Genomic DNA, 20,397 nt, shown 5'->3' on the forward strand with positions numbered 1-20,397 from the left:
CTGTGTGTGCAACGATAAGACCAAAGATTACGGTACAAATAAAAGGAAACTTGTTGTCTCACACTGATTCGAAGGATCTCTAAGTGATTCCTCTCTGCATGTATGGACAGCAGGAACACAGAAGACTTTGCAAGGACTTGTTCTGCTACTTACTGTATAGTACAACAGAAATCTACCGGCTAACAGCGGCCTGCAAGAGTTAAGGATGGGGAAGACCTGCTAATCGCTCCATTGCTACGTCTTGGCTATTCTTTTCCATTTTAAGCTTCAAGAAAACTGACTCTACAATTGCCATTAGGTTGGTCAATACGCGACCACGTAACAAAGCCCTAATCAGATTCTAGTAAAACTTAGATATTATTATGCAGTTTACGTTAAATCCCATTATGAAAGAAGCATGAAATGTAATTTTCTTGATGTGCTGGAACAATACGTCTTCTCCTTCCACTTAAGACAATGTATTGCAGAGTTTTTTCTTATAGAGGTAACCGAACTGAGGGCTCCAATGTCAAGGAGTTCTACAGTCTGCATCAAAGTCTGGACAACATTCAACACACACAGCCTGGACTGACTTCTATACACTGGGAGTCCCGTCACTATGGCTCCAAACGATACAGGAAAAATGTCCTTAAGGGTGCATTCAAACGGCTGTAAGTGTTTTGCGGTCCGCATATTGCGGATCCGCAAAACACGGATACAGGCCGTGTGCGTTCTGCAATTTGCGGACTGCACATGGCCAGTGCTATATAGAGAATGCCTAAGCTTGTCCGCGATTGCAGACAAGAATAGGACATGCTCTATCTTTTTTGCGGGGCCACGGAACGGAACAACGGATGCGGACAACATCTTTTGCGGCCCCATTAAAAATGAATAGGTCCGCACCGGTTCCGCAAATTTGCGGAACGGATGCGGATCCATTTATACGGTCGTGTCAATGCACCCTAATATTGTGACCATTACCAAGAAATTTCAATGCACCAATCTGAACGGAATTCACATAGTGTGGATTTAAAATGTAGACCAGATACTGAGGCTTTTCCTCTTTACTGCTACTGTAACACACTGTGGATTTTTCACTCTCAAATCTGGACAGACAAGCCGCACCATTTCTGCTACATGAGGATATAGCCTAAAGCTAGTTCCACACATGCGGTAAAGCCAGCTGGCAGAAGAACACCTTCACCTGGCTGGATATTGTTGTGCACCACCAGACCCCTTTAACTATAATTGGATCTGGCAGGGATCCTGCTGGTTTCTAGCATTAGCTCCGGGTTTCGGCTAGACAAAAAAACAATGCGTGCACAAGACTTTGTATGGCTGAAACCTGGTGCTCATGCCGGAAACCATTGAGATCCCTGACTGATCCCATTACAGTCAAGGAGGAGTAGTGGTGCACAGTAGTATCCAGGTAAGCCAGATACAGTGAACCTCTCTCTGCCAGAATAGCCTGCCGGATAGCTCTACCGCATGTTGGAATTAGCCTAAGTCTTATATTTATCAAACCTTTGATGTCACGATGCAACTAATGGAAATCGACCGCTTTTGCAGCACTTTTATCTAATGGTTTGGTGCCTTGACAACCAACTCAAGACAATATTGTCTACTGACCTTTTTCATTCAAGATTTATGATCCCAAAATGCAATGCCCAGGAGTGGCGACAGGTTTAAAGTGAATTTTAGTTTTTCAATGTTATGTATCGATCTTAATCCATCTAGATTATAGCATCTCACTTCAGTCTGTACCCAGTGGTGACTTACAATCTAAATTCCAAATTCACCAATGAGTATGTTTTATGAGTGTGGGATAAAACCGAAGTGCCCGGAGGAAACCCACACGAACACGGGAAGACCATACACACTCCTTGCAGATTTTGACCCTAGATTTGAACCTAAGACCCAGGCACCTCAAAGCAACAATGCTATGAACTTATTACGTAATGGATCTGGATAAAAGTGGTGGAGGGGTCTAGGGGCTACATGAGTACCGTCTATGGTCAAAGTGTAAATAGTCTAGTCCTGTGGAAAACAACTTTGCACCAATAGACAGCATTGACTGACTGACCTGTATTAAAGATTTCTTCCAGCAACTTTAACAAATCTACCACTGTTTGATGCAAAGTCGTCTGAGGGTAGACCTGCTTTTACTCCAACAGTCAACCAAAGCAGAGCAAATACATATGGAACAATTAATGTAGGAAAAAATATTTCCAACTATGGTTACTTACAACAACTAAGCCTACTTTCACATCTGCACTTTCCCTTTCCGCTATCCAGCAAAAAGGGGCAGAGAGGGAGAGAAGGCGCTCATAGGGTGAATATGTCAGTTAGCAGTGCTCTTTTTTTGGTGACGGTAGTGTGCTCACCTTTTTTGGTTGCACCAAATTGGGTGCAACCGCAGTTAAGGCCAAACAAAAGGATAGTAGGTTGGTGCGGCCGAACTCGTCCAATGACCTGGGGCGAGAGCCAAGTCGCCGGTCAGGTAAGTATTGGGTAGAGGATAAGCTAGACCAGGAAGGTCCAGCAGACTTGTGGACGACAAAGGGCGCAGAGTCACAACCAGGCGTGATATTGATCTTGTTTTATTTGTAGATGACGCGTTTTGGGGTGCATGACCCCTTTCTCAAGTATTTAAGTGGTAAGCTGCGTCCTCAGCTCAAACGCTGCGGGATGGCACGTGGAGCGCTCGCTGTATGTCATACATATATCAGACATACAGCGAGTGCTCCACGTGCCATCCCGCAACCCTTTTGGTGTTCCACAAGAGTGAATGGCAAATGGAGATGAAGTTTCAGAATTTCACTTTTTTGGCAGATTTTTCATTTTAATCCATTTGTTCCAGTAGCAAAGCAAGGGTTAACAGCAAAACAAAACTCAAAATCTATTACCCTGAATCTGGGGTTTACAGAAACACGCCATGTGTGCTCAAAAACTGATGTATGGGCGCACAGCAGGCTTCATAGTGGAAGGAGCATCATATGGCTTTTGTAAGTCAATGGGGACGGATCCGTTTTCTCGGACAATATAGAAAACTGATCCGTCACCCATTGACTTTCAGTGGTATTCATAACGGATCCGTCATGGCTATTTTAAAGATAATATAACCGGATCCGTTCAACAGATGCAGATGGTTGTATTATCATGACAAAAGCGGCTTTGCTGATCCATGACGGGTCCAGCAAAAACGCTGGTGTGAAAGTAGCCTGAACTGCAATATATTGATAAGCATGAAGACCTTCAACCAAATTATTAAAGGTAGAGAAAGGTGGAAAAACATAAGACTTATGGGAATCAATTGTCATAGATGATAATATAATAATGTCTTCCACCGTCATGGTTCCTGGATTCAGATGACATAATCCAATCATTGCTTAAACAAGAATAATAACAAAACCATGCAAGCAGGATGGAAAACCGGACTAGTGAATTGGGGGGGAAGGGTGACAAAATATTACAAATTAAAGTACAAAACATGTCAAAAGCCATAAAACTCCAGACAGGTCGCAGGTTGAGTATTTACTTTATGACAGTGAACTAAATTTGGGTTTTCTGCTAGTTTGACGAATCTCATCCTGACAGTTTATTAACAATTTTCCACACATGAAGCGACACAGCGGACAGTTAAATAAACAACCACAAAGAATGCTTTGTTAAGAGGCAGCAAAGTCATAGGCAAGTACAAAAGGAGGGGAGCGCGAAGGGAAGTGAACACTGGAAGCCCTTGTAGCTGGTGATATTCTCACACACTGGAAGGCTACAAGTACTGGGCAGTTACATTATTACCGCAAAAATAATTTCATAGTAACATGAAAAAACACATCCGTCCATCCAACTCAGCCTGTTATCCTGCAAAGTTAATCCAGAAGAAACCAAAAAAAAACTCATGAGGTAGAAGCCAATTTTCCTCATTCCTCAGGCAATCAGAATAAAGCCTTATTCACACGTCAGTGTTTTGGTCAGCGATTTCCATCAGTGATTGTGAGCCAAAACCAGGATTGGAGCCTCCACAGACATAAGGAAGAAGGGAAAGATCTGCTCCTGTTCTGTGTTTAGAGCCGCACCTGGTTTTGGCTCACAATCACTGATGGAAATCACTGACCAAACGCTGACGTGTGAATGAGGCATAACTCTATGGATCAACGACATCTCCAGAAATCTAATAACTATAACCTGTACTCTTGGACTCTTTAAGTTCACAATCACCACCTCCTCATAACCAGAAAAATAACATTCAAGCCTCACAAACCAAAGGTGTCCCCTGGCATGGTGCTGATGCCACCAGGACTGACACATAGGCACTGTCTGGACACAATTCATATACTGTCCTAAGTATCTAGCACAACGTTGTAACATGTATGAAGCCTACTACTGTTCAAAATAGATGTTCAAAATAGATGTTCAAATTAGGCTCAAATTTTGCTCAAAAAGTAACAAAAAGTGTGTCCTCCTGGCCTCTGTCTACATCTACATGCTTCACGGTATAGAACAGCATAACAAGGTGCACTGTTCCACATCCAGGGAAAATGTATACCATGATAGAGACGTTTGGGTGACTGATGATATACATTAAATGTATACGTCCAGGATTTCTGCCAGGAAGAGGTCCAAGTTTTTCTCCTTGGCACATATCAATCTTCTCTGACAAGGCTTCTGTAGAGTGAAATGTAGGTATTTACAAGTAGGAATCTGCCAAGGAGGTTGCATTTTAAAGGGGTTTTACCATGTCAGACAATGGGGGCATATCGCTAGGATATGCTCCCATTGTCTGATAGGTGCGGGTCCCACCTCTGGGACCCGCACCTACAATGAGAACGGAGTGGGGAAATGAACGGAGGGCGAACTGCGCATGCACAGCCGCCCTCCATTCATTTCTATGGGGCCGCCAAAAATAGCCGAGCTGTGGCTCGGCTATTTCCGTCTGCCCCATAGAAATGAATTGGAGCAGGGGCCGCGCGTGTGCTCCCATTCACTTCTATGGGAGCAGCGCTTGGTGGTGGACGGACCCCGGGAAATCCGGGGTCCTCCAGCCCCAGCTCTCCCTGCTCCGTTCTCTTTGTAGGTGCGGGTTCCAGAGGTGGGACCTACACCTATCAGACAATGGGGCATATCCTAGCAATATGCCCCCACTATATGTGATGGGAATACCCCTTTAAAGGTACCCTGACACCATATGTAGATGTCCTGCCAGAAGACATGCCTTACTTACACTCCTAGGTGCTGCGTTTATGTATTAGAAAGATCCATTTATAAAATCCAAGTAAAAATTTTTACTTTCCAATACATCAAAAGTTCTTCATATATTTCTCTATGCCATACATTGCCTAGTCGTCTCCATAAGCTGAAAAATAAACCATAAAGGGGCTCCTCACTTCAATAAATGGCTTTTATCATGTAGACAAAAGTTAAAGGGGTTTTCTCCTGCCTTGTATTAAAAGGGTTTTCCGAGATTTAAATACTGATGACCTATCCTCTGGATAGGTTATTAGTATCTGATTGGTGGGGGTCCGACACCTGGGACCCCCACCGATCAGCTGTTTGGAAGGCACTGGTGCTCGCAGTAGCACCGCAGCCTTCTACCAGCTTTCCCAAGGCCATTTCATGTCACATTCATCAGTCACATGGCCTAGGCGCAGCCCAGCCCCATAGACGTGAATGGGGCTGAGCGCGATACCAAGCACAGCCGATATCTAATGTACGGCGCTGTGCTTCGTCAGCTGCGAGAAGGCCGTTCTGCGCACAGGAGTGCCAATGCCTTCTCAAGCAGCTGATCGGTGGGGGTCCCGGGTGTCAGGCCCCCACCATTCAGATACTGATAACCTTTCCAGAGGATAGGTCATCAGTATTTCAATCTCGGAAAACCCTTTTAATACAAGGCACTTCCAAATGTATTGTGATTGTCCATATTGCCTCCTTTGCTGGCTGGATTCATTTTCCCATCACATTATACACTGCTCGTATTCAGGGGTTATGACCCCCTTGTTATCCATCTGTGGTGGTCATGCTTGCACACTATAGGAAAAGGCGCAACCTCTCTGGTGGCCGGAACTGGGGGAGTGCACATAGGCGCTTTTTCCTATACTGTGTAAGCGCAACGACCACCACTGCTGGACTGCAGGATGGAAATAACTAGAGATGAGCGAATTTCCTATCTTGGGCTGCAATACGGATCCGTCCCATTTCCATTATGCAGGGGAGTCCTTTCCTGCATAACGGAAACGGGACGGATCCATTATGCAGGCCATAGACTTCTATTATGACGGAATGAATAACGGAATGCATCTAAAGGCATTCCATTATGCATTCCGTCATAGAATTGCGTTATGGTCCGTGGTAACGGAATCCATAATGCAATTCTTTTACCACCAAACAAAGCGTGAACGAATTTCATAACATTAACCCCTTCAACCCCGGGCCTGTTGTCACCTTCCTGCCCAGGCCATTTTTTTGAAATTTGACATGTGGGACTTTATGTGGTAATAACTTTTAAACGCTTTTACTTATACAGGCTATTCATATTTTTTATTTATAAACAAAATACCAAATTTACCAAAAATTTGGAAAAATTTGCAAATTTCCAAATTTCTATTTCTCTACTTTTTTAATAGATAGTAATACCTCCAAAAATAGTAATTACTTTACATTCACCATATGTCTACTTCATGTTTGGATCATTTTGAAAATTAAATTTTATATTTTTGGGACGTTAGAAGGCTTAGAAGTTTAGAAGCAAATCTTAACATTTTTAACAATATTTCCAAAACCCTAATTTTTCAGGATCAGTTCAGTTATGAAGTCACTTTCTGGGGCTTACATATTAGAAACCAGCCATAAATCACCCCATTTTAGAAACTACACCCCTCAAGGTATTCAAAACTGATTTTACAAACTTTGTTAACCCTTTTGGTGTTCCACAAGAGTGAATGGCAAATGGAGATGAAATTTCAGAATTTCACTTTTTTGGCAGATTTTTCATTTTAATCCATTTGTTCCAGTAGCAAAGCAAGGGTTAACAGCAAAACAAAACTCAAAATCTATTACCCTGAATCTGGGGTTTACAGAAACACCCCATGTGTGCTCAAAAACTGATGTATGGGCGCACAGCAGGCTTCATAGTGGAAGGAGCATCATATGGCTTTTGGGGAGCGGATTTAGCTGGAATGGTAATTGGGAGCTATGTCGCATGTAAAGACACTCTGAGGTGGCCCTACAGTGGAAACCCCCAAAAAGTCACCCCATTCTGGAAACTACACCCCTCAAGGAATATTTCAAGGTGTGTAGTGAGCACTTTGACCCATCGGGCGTTTCACAGAATTAGGAAACGATTGGCTGTGAAAAGGAAAAATTACTATTTTTTCCAGAAAAAGTAGCTTTCCACCCACATTTTTCACTTTCACAAGGGGTAACAGGACAAAATGCACCCAACATTTTGTTCCCCATTTCCCACCGAATTCGCCAACACCCAATATGTGCTCATAAAATGATGTATCGGTGCATGGCAGGGTCCAAAAGGGAAGTAGCGCCGTAGGGCTTTTGGAGGACAGGTTTTGCAGGATTGGCTTTTGGGAACTATGTTGCATATAAAGACACCCTGAGGTACCCCTACGGTTTAAATCCCCAAAAAGTGACCCCATTCTGGAAACGACACCCTTCAAGGAATATTTAAAGATGTGTAGTGAGAACTTTGTCCTCAAAGGTAAAACATGAAATTGGCTGTGAAAATGAAAAATTTTAATTTTTTTCAAGAAAAATGGACTTTAGCCCCAAATTTTTCCCTTTCAAAAGGGGGAACTGGAGAAAATGTACCCCCTTATTTATTGCCCATTTTCTGCTGATTACAGCAATACCCCATATGTGCTTGTATACTGCTATATGGGCGTACCACAGGGGTCAGAAGGAAAGGAGCACCAAAGGGGTTCTGGGAGGCAGATTTCACAGGAATAATTCACAGGCGCCATCTTGCAATTGAACACACCCTGAGGTAACCTTAGAGTGGAAACCCCCAAAAAGTTACCCCATTCTGGAAACAACACCCGTGAAGGAATATTCCAAGGTGTGTAGTGAGCACTTTGACCCATCGAGCGTTTCACAGAATTAGGAAACGATTGGCTGTGAAAAGGAAAAATTACTATTTTTTCCAGAAAAAGTAGCTTTACACCCACATTTTTCACTTTCACAAGGGGTAACAGGACAAAATGCACCCAACATTTTGTTCCCTATTTCCCCCCAAATACGCCAACACCCAATATGTGCTCATAAAATGATGTATGGGTGCATGGTAGGGTCCAAAAGGGAAGTAGCGCCATAGGGCTTTTGGAGGACAGATTTTGCAGGATTGGCTTTTGGGAACTATGTTGCATATAAAGACACCCTGAGGTACCCCATGAGTGGAAATCCCCAAAAAGTGACCCCATTCCGGAAACTAAACCCCTCAAGGAATAATGACGTCTTCTCTTTTGGTGACGTCATCGGCGCAGGCGAACTGAGGGAGTGCTGAGGAGGCGAGCCTCCTTTTCTCAGAGCGCCTGCGCCGAATCAACACAGGCGCGCGATTTTTGAAATGCTGACAGGGCCAGTCTGAGGAGGAGATCGCGGCTGGCCCTGTCAATCAACAGGAGGAGGGGGCGTTTTTTTGCGGCTGCTACCAGCAAGTAGACACCCTACGTAATTAGCATATTATAAAAGTACGTTTTTGGACATATCTTCTGAACGAAAATGATTAATAACATAATGTATAGATATATCGCAGGATAGGGATTATAAGTACACAAAAAAAAAAAAAGAGTTTAGTGGGGTGACAGAAGCCCTTTAAGACTAACCTATACTAATATAGAGTTAAAAATTCTTTTTACAGGTTCCAACTGTATACTAGGAATCTCCTGACCTTTGTCTCACTCTGCAATTTACCTCTATTTCTAATGGTCTCCTCCGGTATATCGGTATATGGTGTTCATGTATTACTACATTTCTGTGTATTTTGCATCCTTATATTATTATCTCTACATATTATTTTGTTATACTACTACACGTCTTATGGATTTGATTGTATTAATATATTCTGATGTAAATCTCTACAAATCCAGGATTTGGTACAATTTTATATAGAATTATACTGATATACTGTATGTACTACAACTATTGTCTTATTTTAGGCCGTGAACAAGGTCTCGGGATGAGACCGAAACGTTGGCCTTAGCCTATTTTTTCTGGATGGATAAATGAATTACTATTTACTTAACTCGAGTGCAGCGGTCCTATATATTCCACTTAAAGGGTTTCTATCACTTCGTTTCACCTATTTAGCTTTCAGACACTAGCGATCCGCTAGTGTCTGCTTTATCTAACCATCCTAATATAAGAGCTTATTGTCCTGCCGTTTAGCTAAAAAAATAACTTATATAGATATGCAAATGAGCCTCTAGGTGCTATGGGGGCGTCATTAGCACCTAGAGGCTCCGTCTACCTTAACAAACTGCCGCCGCCCAGCGCGTCCCTCCAGCCCGCCCATCTCCTCCGGAATGCGATGCTCCTCGTATTCGGCGCATGCGCAGTGAATGTCTGATCGCTTCCCTGCTCAGACATCTCCACTGCGCCTGTTCCTCGGAGCACTATGACGTCATCGGCGCAGGCGCAGTGGAGATGTCTGAGCAGGGAAGCGATCAGACATTCACTGCGCATGCGCCGAATACGAGGAGCATCGCATTCCGGAGGAGATGGGCGGGCTGGAGAGACGCGCTGGGCGGCGGCAGTTTGTTAAGGTAGACGGAGCCTCTAGGTGCTAATCACGCCCCCATAGCACCTAGAGGCTCATTTGCATATCTATATAAGTTATTTTTTTAGCTAAACGGCAGGACAATAAGCTCTTATATTAGGATGGTTAGATAAAGCAGACACTAGCGGATCGCTAGTGTCTGAAAGCTAAATAGGTGAAACGAAGTGATAGAAACCCTTTAACAAAAGACTTGTCGAGTGGAGAGTCCTGTAGAGCCAGTAATGACGCATAGAAGGTCGAAAACGGTTTGGCCAGCTGAGCCCTCCTTACCACCCCACCGTCTCAATAGGGCCACATTTCAGTCTCAACGGATCTTTACCAAATTGAGCATGACAAGCATGTCTGAGCGGAAAATATATATATAAGCAGGGGTGGGGCAATTAGAATTTCTGTTTCACACTGTTAAAGTACCTGAATAGACCCCTGTAGTAAAGTTGTGTAAGGCATCGCAGGCCCCTTTGGGGCCAAAATTCAAAGTCTGTCAGTGAAAACAATTCTGGTAAACCTCTATTTCTCCATAGCAGTAAATATGGCGACCAGCTCTCCCCATTCTCTTTAAACTATATGCACATTCACTCATTTAACCCAAATTGCCACTGTAGCAGCCAACGTCAGGGTATAGTATTTTGTAGATCCGGCCCCTTCCTATATACTAAGTTTGTAAGGTCCTCATAAGAACCCACTAAGGCAGCTTCCAACACCACTGCTGGATTACTCGCATCAGCTCTAATCCACCACGCCACATAGCTCAGCTGTACAGCCGCATAGTACATAGAGAGGTTAGGCAGTGCTAGGCCCCCCTGTGTATAAGGTGCCTGAAGGGTCTGTCTCGCTATTCTGGGACATGACTTATGCCACAAAAAGGGAGTGAACACTCTGTCCATGCAAACAAAATGTTTCTTAGGTGGCGCTACAGGAGCTGCTCTATAAAGACATAATAATTTAGGCAAGAGAATCATTTTTATAACATTAATGCGACCTATCAGGGTTAATGGCAGGTTCTCCCAGGCTTCTATTTTCTTAGTGATATATTGCATGGTGGGAATGACATTAAGTTGGTAGAACTTTGCAACCTCCCTGTGGATAGTAATCCCTAAATATTTAAACTGCTCTACTACTTGGAGTTTGGATTGTTTTGAGATGCGAACTGGATCAAAATCATCGATTAAGCAAAGACTCGACTTGGTCCAATTCACCCGGAGACCTGAAAAAATACCAAATTTGTCTACAGTGTCTAAGAGTACAGCTAAGGAATTCCCTGGGTTCGCTAAGTACACCAACATATCGTCTGCATATAAAGAAAGTTTCTCCATGATGCCAGCCAATTACCAGCCTTCTATATATGAGTTGGAAGAAATGAGTATGGATAAGGGCCCCATTATCAATGCAAACAGCAAGGGGAAGAGGGGACAGCCTTGCCTGGTACCCCTTCCTAGAGGGAAAGAGTCCGAAACATACCCATTTACTTTGACCCTCGCTGTGGGAGACCTATAGAGCAACTGTAACCAGTGTAGAAAATTCCTAGGAAAACCCATCCGTTTAAGCATCGCCCACATAAACTCCCATTCCACTGAATCGAAAGCCTTCTCATTATCTAATGAGGCCAGGACCCTCATACCCCGATTATCGTGACTAACCTGTAGATTAGTGTATAAACGTCTCAAGTTTATATCAGTAGTTTTCCCCAGCATGAAACCCTGGTCAACCCCCACTAAAGAAAGGATAACCTCAATCAGTCGCATCGCCAGTATTTTTGCCAGAATCTTAACATCCAGATTCAGAAGCGAGATAGGTCGGTAGTTGCTACATTAGTCCGGAGGTCTTCTCAGTTTGTGGATCACCACAATTGTCGCCTCTGAAAAGGAAGGAGGTAGGGGGCCTTGCTCAAACGCATAATCAAAAAGCTTCTGAAGTCTGGTACTGTGCTCTTTAGAGAATAACTTGTACCATTCAGCCGTGAAAGCCGTCTGGTCCGGAGCCTTCCTCGCTGCTAAGAATCCAATAGCGAGTTCAATCTCAGAGTCCGTGATGTGTGCCGCCAAGGCCCCCTCATCCTCGCATGCAAGTGTAGGAAGTTTAAACCCAGCCAAAAAACAGGATATATCCCCTTGAGTACATGTCATTTTTGAAGCATATATATCAGAATAATAGCAAGCAAATTGGCGGCACACATTCCGAGGCTCTGTCAGCAGTACACCTTGGGCAGTCATGACTCCAGCAACCACCGTTTGGGGGGCCTCTTAGCGGGCCAAGCCCTACCATTCTTATCCCCATCTGGAAAAAACAGCTTATGGCCTCATGCACACGAACGTTGTTTTGGTCCGCATCCGAGCCTCCGTTTTTGCGGCTTGGATGCGGCTTGGATGCTGTCCGCATCCGTTGCTCCGTTCTGTGGTCCGCAAAAAAAAATAACCTGTCCTATTCTTGTTTGTTTTGCGGAAAAGAATAGGCAGTTATATTAATGGCTGTCCGTGCCGTACCGCAAATTGGACAACATCCATGTTTTGAGGATCCGCAATTTGCGGACCGCAAAACACACAACGGTCGTGTGCATGTAGCCAATCTCTGAGCCAGGAGTTTCTTCTGAGTATAGTCAGAAAGATGTAGGCAGAATAGGCATTGTCAATCACTCTGCTTCTCACTGCTCGGGTCCCTTGAAAACTCTCGCTCCCTGTCCAACACCGCTGTCTCTAACTTAGTCCATTTTATGCATAATTCCTTTCTATATGATGCTATCGCATGGATTAACGCCCCTCACATCACTGACTTAAAGGCATCCCATTCTAGCAGAGGGTTCAAAGACCCCTCATTCTCTTTCCAGTAGTGTTCCATAGCCTCATGACAGCCAGTCTCCACTGGTAAAACATCAAGCCACATCGGGTTCAAGCGCCACCACCTACCAGGGGGGCCAATGGCTGGGATAAAATCTGGAGAAGGGGGGGGCATGGTCCGAAATACCCCTAGGTAGATAATCACTAGTTTTGATATAGGGTAGTAAATCCCTACAGACAAAGGCCATATCTATACGGGACAAAGAACCTGTGGTTATGAGTACCATGAGAATTGTGTATCGGTAGGATGAAGATGACGCCATACCTCTATTAGACCATGGGCTTCCACCCAATGTAATATAGACTTATTATGAGAACTGAAAAATATCAAATTACTCCCACTAGTGGATACCAACTGACCTTGAGTCTCACTCCGACTCTGTGTCCATAATCTCAATACAATTCAGTTTTATATAGCTCTTAGCTTACATGCATGAGTAATGGGGCGTGACCCCCGAAACGTTGCATATGATGGAGTAGGTACAACTCGCCGTCTCAGAAACACAGGCCTGCGAGCCTAGAAACTGCTTTCAATGTTTTGCAAATAAAGGACTCAAAGTGCAAGCACTTCATAAAAAGTGAGTAGAAATTTTTCCTCACTCATACATGTAAGCTTAAGAACTATATACAACTGAATTGTATTGAGACTTATTAGGAGAAGCCTGGGGAAACAACCTGTCTCATAGTGGATCTAAAGTGGCGTTGTAATCACCCAGAATGATAAAGGGAGTTGCTGGGAACATTACGACTTTGCTCATAATAGAATCAAGAATTTCCGTACAGAATGGGGATTGTATCTAGAGACCTATGACTAGGTATTGCAGCCCTCTAATACTGGCATGTAAAATCCCATATCTTCTAGAGACATCTATTTGAGCTGAAATAACCTGAAAAGGAAGGTTTTTGGCAATTAGAATAGAAACTCCTCTTGCATAATTAGAATATACCGCATAATATGTGGATTTAAGCGCCAACACTTTCTGGCCCCGGAGGTGCATTTCCTGTAAAATAATTATATCGGGACTATAGTTTTTAAAGTAATTGAAGACCAGTGAACGTTTAATCTTATTATTTAGACCCCTAACATTCCAGGATATCAGTTTAACTAAAGCCATATACCTACCAAAAGAATATAATCAGGTCTCCAGGTCCCGTGAAAGAGCAGACATTCACACACAACCACGGAACTAAAACCCATCCCTTCCCTCCCTGCTCAATTCGCCACACCATGGTTGAGCCTTAAAGGGGTTTTGCCATCTCAGACATTGGGGGCATATTGCTAGGATATGCCCCCATTGTCTGATAGGTGCGGGTCCCACCGCTGGGACCCGTCACCCGCACCTACAATGAGAACGGAGTCAGGAAATGAACGGAGGGCGCACTGCGCATGCGCCCTCCATTCATTTCTATGGGGCCGCCGAAAATAGCCGAGCGCTGGCTCGGCTATTGCCGTCTGCCCCATAAAAATAAATGGGAGCATGGGCACGCTCCCATTCACTTCTATGGGAACAGCGCTTGGTGGTGGACGGACCCCGGGAAATCCGGGGTCCTCCAGCCACAGTGCTCCCCGCTTTGTTCTCGTTGTAGGTGAAGGTCCCAGCGGTGGGACCTGCACCTATCAGACAATGGGGGCATATCCTAGCGATATGCCCCTATTGTCTGAGATGGGAATACCCCTCTAACCCTTAACCAGAAGCACTTGGGTATAGTACTACCCCTAGCCAATTAGGCGCATATTCACACCATACAGGAACGGCAATTAGAAACATAAAGAGAACAATTCCTCAACAAACAGTGCATACATATCAGAACACTGTCACCCAGCAACCATATATAGATTCCGACTCCAATAAAAAACAGGAACAGAAAATAAGAACTGCATTTAAAGGGGTTCTGCAGTTTGCTTTAACTGATGATCTATCCTCTGGATAGATCATCAGCATCTGACCGGCAGGGGTCCGACACCCAGGACCCCCGCTGATCAGCTGTTTAAGAAGGTAGCGGCCGCGGCCTTCTCACTGTTTACCGCTGGGCCAGTGACGTCATGACTAGTATCAACTGGCCTGGGCACGGCTAAGCTCTGTTCACTTGAATGGAGCTTAGCCCCGCCCAGGCCAGTTAATACTAGTCATGACGTCACTGGGCCTGCGGTAAACAGTGAGAAGGCCGCGCCGCTGCCTTCTAAAACAGCTGATCGGCGGGGGTCTCGGGTGTCGGAGGCTGATGATCTATCCAGAGGATAGATCATCAGTTAAAACAAATTGTAGACCCTCTTTAAGGAAGAGAAGACAACAGCTCAAGACCGTCTTTCATACAGTATTTACTCCCCAATCCGTAGCTTGTCAGCGACGAGGTCTCACATCCAGACGCCTGTCAATACAATCCGCTGCTGCTTCCGGGGTTCAAAGAAACGGACAGTGTCACCATATTGCCCTCGCAGCTGAGAGAGATATATCATTGCATATTTTATATTCCGCTCCCTAAGTCATGCCCGGACTTCATTGAACTGCTTCCTTTTCTTTTGGACCTCTGCTGAGAAGTCCGGATAGAAGGACAACCGAACATTTTCAAAAGTGATGGTACACTTCTGTCGGGCAGCTAACAGTATGGCATCCCTGTCTCTGTATCTCAGAATCTTCATAATAAACGGTCTGTCAGGGGCTCCCGCAGGCAGAGGTTTGGAAGGGACCCTATGTGCTCTTTCAATAACGAAACAGTTGGATAGGGTAATCGGCTGTAGAGTGTCTCTCAGGCTCCATTCACACGTCCGCAAGTGTTGTCTGTACCCGTTCTGCAATTGTGCGGAACGGGTGCGGACCCATTCATTCTCTATAGGGACTGAATGGATGCGGAGAGAACACTATGTGCTCTCCGCATCCGCATTTCCGGAGCGCGGCCTCAATCTTCCGGTCCGCAGCTCCGGAAAAAAATAGAGCATGTCCTATTCTTGTCTGCAATTGCGGACAAGAATAGGCATTTCTATGGGGGTGCCGGCCGGGTGCACTACGGACATGTGAATGGACCCTAATCAGTTGTTCCGCAAAGATTTCTGGTGTAGATCCCTCAGCCCGCTCTGGCAGACCCAGTATACGAATATTATTTCGTCGGTTGCGGTTTTCTGAGTCTTCAGCCCTGGCTTGTAACATCTTGACCTGTTTCTGCAATTGTCTAATGTCAGTTTCCCCCGCTTTGGTTATCTCTTCCACTTCACTCAATCTGCGTTCCACCTCAGTGGTTCTTTCACGTATTTTGTTAAAGTCATGCCGCAGACAGCTGAGATCAGACTGGAGATGATCAATTTTCGCCGTCAATGCCGCTTGGCAATCGCTTTAAAATTTGAGAGGCCTCGGCTGAGGTTTCTAAGGGAGGAGACCCTCCGTCGTCTCCCTGATCTGTTTGACTAATGGCATCCATAAACACTTTCGCAACAGGAGAAGTAACGGATGTGACAGTTTTGCGGCCCATATAAGGAACCTCACGACAGGCGGAATAGTAAAATATGAGAAAAGACAGCTTTGCCAGCACATTAATCGATCTTCACAGGGTAGTCCACAGGATGGTATCAATAGAAGGCAAATAGCTGGACGGCAGCAGGTGGAATCAGGAGAACCTGGGCTAGTATAACTGTAGGCTTAGCAGGATTGATCCACTAGGTATAAGATATTATCCAGGAGAGATTTGGGCACAACAGATGTAAGTTGGGCAGGGCACACTTCCCACAGCAGTTAGGGGATTACGTCTCTTCCAGGGCACAGAACTGTAACTTTCACATTAGCTTCTATTACTGGAGGGGGAGTCCTAGGTATCCCCTCATCAAGCCCTCCACAGAGCAGTCTTTTTTCCCTCTATTTACAGACATTCAGCAGGTCTCACCCGCGCTCTCCTTCATCTAAAATGGCGCCCGCCACGTGTCTTCCCCGCCTCCACCTCTGTCCCCTCCGCTTTACAGACCGCTCCACCAGCTTACTGAGATGATCCTCGGGGGCACCGGACGGCAAGCAGGCAAAGCAAGAGATAGTGTAGGCCAGGTAAGGTGTATTTAAGGCCAGATAGGGGATAGTGCTGCCCAGCGTAGTGCAGCTCCCCATATACTGTACCGGCGCTCCGTTCCCGGCGGGGCAGCGCTACTGCCGACCACTCTCTTCTGCTCTCCCAAGTCCAAACGCTGTATGAGACAGGCTCGGGGAGTGGTGGTATACCTAATACTGGGTGAATTCAGGGTTTCCTCAGGATTCCTCTGGAGCACTGCGTAGCTGCTTCCTTACACCATGCTGGCTAGGACATGCCCCCCGGGAACCTGTCATGTTGAGCATACTGTCTTATCTGCCAGCAGCATGTTATGGTGCAGGAGGAGCTGAGCAGATTGATATACAGTTTTGCAGAAAACAAAGATCTTTTTTCTGCTTAAGAGTCCAGTGGGCGGTGCTATCAGTGACTGACAGATATCTCTGAATGAAACCGCCCACTGGAACTGAGCCCTGGAAACATTTCCATCATGATCCACCTTTTCCAGAGGACACACACACACGTGGAGACTGTCTTGTTTTTCTGTTCTGGTGAACAATGCAAGCCTATGGCAACTGGGTGGTGAAGAATAGGCAACATGCCACCCTGCTAGATGTTTCAACTGGATAAAAAAAACATGGTATGAACCTGCCATCCCGTCCTGTGCCGTACATGTACGGTACAGCAGCTAAGACGGTCCAGGTCCCCTTTTCTCTATACTAAAAAAAACTGCTATAGTCCAAATGAAGAACTATGTCACACAATAAACAGAACTTAACTGCTCGGCTAGGGTTGTGGATGTCCTGTCCTGCCGACAGACCACTGTCCTTCTATCTCCATTCAGCAGGACCTGAGCTGACGTCACCATGCTCCCCACGTGGTGAGTGCGATGACGTCAGCGAAGGTCCTTTTTTGCAGGTCCTTCAAGAAGAACAAAGAGGATCCCAGCTGCGCGATCAAGTGGATGGGGTGAGTAATGTTTTTATTATTTTTTAACCCTCAATTGACATTTGACTTTGCATTGTGTATTAAAGAATGCTATTATTTTCCATTATAACCATGTTATAATGGAAAATAATAAAGTAAATGGGGTCCCGAGTCATACATCCCTCGTCTCCTTAGCAACCATGCGAGAAAATCGCACCGCATCCGCACTTGTTTGCGGATGTGATGCGATTTTCACACAGCCCCATTCATTTCTATGGGGCCTGCGTTGCGGGAAAAATGCAGAATATAGAACATGCTGCGATTTTCACGCAACGCACAAGTGATGCGTGAAAAACAACGCTCATGTACACTGCCCCTTTTAAATGAATGGGTCTGTATTCAGTGCGGGTGCTATGCGTTTACCTCACGCATTGCACCCGCGCCGAATAACCGCCTTACTGCTCAGCAGCGGCTATAATGTAACACCTTGGACATTTGTAGAAACACCTGTAGATGCTGGATATTAACTAAGTACAATAATTAATGACTGCTTAATTTGCTGCTACCAGTGTGCGCCGTATATCCGTCTGGGGACTCGGCAAGCTGTTAGCGTGAAAGCAGGATCACACAGCTACTAATGGCAGCGCGCGCTCAGCAGTCCAGCCCTTCATCACATACACAGCACTATATGACAAGTGTGCAGCCCCTCAATGTGAGGCCGGGGGGTGTATTTACTGGTGTACACCGCTGTACAGTGCAGCAAATAGTGAACACAATCGGTATCTCCTTGCTGCGGTGACTTCCAAGGTGAAAGATAATGATTTTATAAACTGGAATTTCATTACTGTCCCTGCGAGGAGGGGGCGGCTTCTACATTGGAGATCCTACAGTGACGTCACCGTCAGGCTGGGTGCTGCCTGTCACCTGTCATATATTAGGAATGTACCGACGTCTACTACCCTATGGTGAGAATGATAGATGGATGATCGAGAGAGCGATATGAGATGATAGATAGATAGATAGATAGATAGATAGATAGATAGATAAATGATAGATAGATAGATAGATAGATAGATAGATAGATAAATAGACAGAACGATATATAGATAGATAGATATATAGATAGATAGATATAGATAGAGATAAATAGATATAGATAGAGATAAATAGATAGATATAAATAGATAATTGATAGATAATAGATAGATAGCTAATGATGTTCCGTATGTAATACTTTAATACTACAGATATAACCCTGACCTGAGCCCACTGGTGCATTAAGATACTTATCTCTCCTATATGACAAACACAGCTCTGCTACGTGTCAAACATTTTAAATGTTTAGCAAAGTCTGTGCACAAAAACATTCAAGCACCTCTGTAATAAACACTAGAGGCACTGAGCACATCACTTCTGTAAGGACTGTCTATAGGCTTAGTGGAATGAGCAGAGCGATGAGGGCAATCAGTACCATATATGTTACATTTCTGACTGCATTTCTCATTTTCTGCAGTGAACACTGACACTGATATTATAATTGTCCTGGATCCAGCGACGCCGGCGACAGCCAGTATTCCAGTAGCAGCCGACGTGTGTACATAACATATCTATTACAGATAAGGCCACTGTAACCTTGAAATGTGTGTACCTGTAACAGCGCAGGTACCTTCCAGTAAGGAGATTAGGTCGCCACTCACAGCTGAGTCCTATGTGTCCTAGGGGGTTAAATGGGAAGACTTCTGGACATATCCAGGTAGCAGCTCCTCACTGGGGGGGATCACTGCAGAGCCACCAGTATATGTGGAATAATCAATTCTAGTAGAAATAACTAAAAGAGCATTCCCAACATATGATATTCTGATCAATGATGGCCTGACCGCTGGCACCCCTGCCAAACGAAGGGGCAAAAATCGTTTCTGATTTCTCCCTGCAGCGTGAATGGGGCTGAGCTGCAGTTCCCTGCACAGAGCTGAACTAGCCCTGCTGCCTCCTTCATACTGGGGATCCATGGTGGTCCCGACCATTAGACCAGGGGTGCACCACCAATGAGGCGAGGTGAGGCGAGTGCCTCAGGCAGCACAAGGTAGGGGCAATGGGGTGGGGGCAGCCTAAGGGCCAAGGGCGGAAGGGAAGGAGTTAGGTTAAGAAATTGTCAATAGGGAGGGGGAGGCGCTGTTTCAGTTTTCGCCTCAGACAGCAGAAAGGCTAGGTTCACCCTTACATCAGATGCTATCACTTGCCCAAGGTCAGAGAGAGATATCATTAGGATGAGTGAATGAAATGATGGATGTTTACCAGTTATAGTGGTAGACAATGCACTACAGAGCAACGTTTCTACCAAGCCTAACCTTCACCCAAATGGTCAATGACCAAGTAATATCTATGTTCTGGTAAAAAAAAAAAACTGACCTGATTTGTCTTGAGAATCTTCAAATTCAACATTGAAGCTATGGCCATTATTGATGATGAGTGTCACAGTGGATGGATCATAGCTAATGTTCAAAGGTTGAAGTGTTTGGTCGTATTTGGCTTCACCTGGTTTAATATCAATAGGGGATTGATGATCACCCAAAGCAATTGGAAAAGATTTATGCCATGTGTCAGGTCCTACAAGAAAAACAGCAAATGGTTTAATTATCGGCGGCCTACATTAAAGACGTTTTGTAACATATTATCAGAATTCATCATCATCATCATCATCCTTATCACACTCCAGTGTAGGTGCTTACAAGGTGTCTCAAGGTCAACCTTCGATGAAATGCTACAATGTTGCAAAATGTTTCCAAGTTTAATCAGTAGCTTTCAAAAGTTAATAGTGAATTTGCAGGAGAGCAGATAATCTTTAACATGATATTAACCCATTGAGGA

General features: G+C 44.8%; 1 protein-coding gene across 1 annotated transcript in view; it reads right to left on the minus strand.

Annotated features, from left to right (window-relative positions):
* Positions 1–20,397, minus strand: part of CA2 (carbonic anhydrase 2) — a 44,655-nt gene that overhangs the window by 17,866 nt on the left and 6,392 nt on the right. The window contains exon 3 of the mRNA XM_040431435.1: positions 19,939–20,136. Coding sequence (XP_040287369.1) covers positions 19,939–20,136 — 198 coding nt within the window. The remainder of the gene's footprint in view (positions 1–19,938; positions 20,137–20,397) is intronic.

Source organism: Bufo bufo, chromosome 5 (assembly GCF_905171765.1).
Source record: "Bufo bufo chromosome 5, aBufBuf1.1, whole genome shotgun sequence".
NCBI lineage: Eukaryota > Metazoa > Chordata > Amphibia > Anura > Bufonidae > Bufo > Bufo bufo.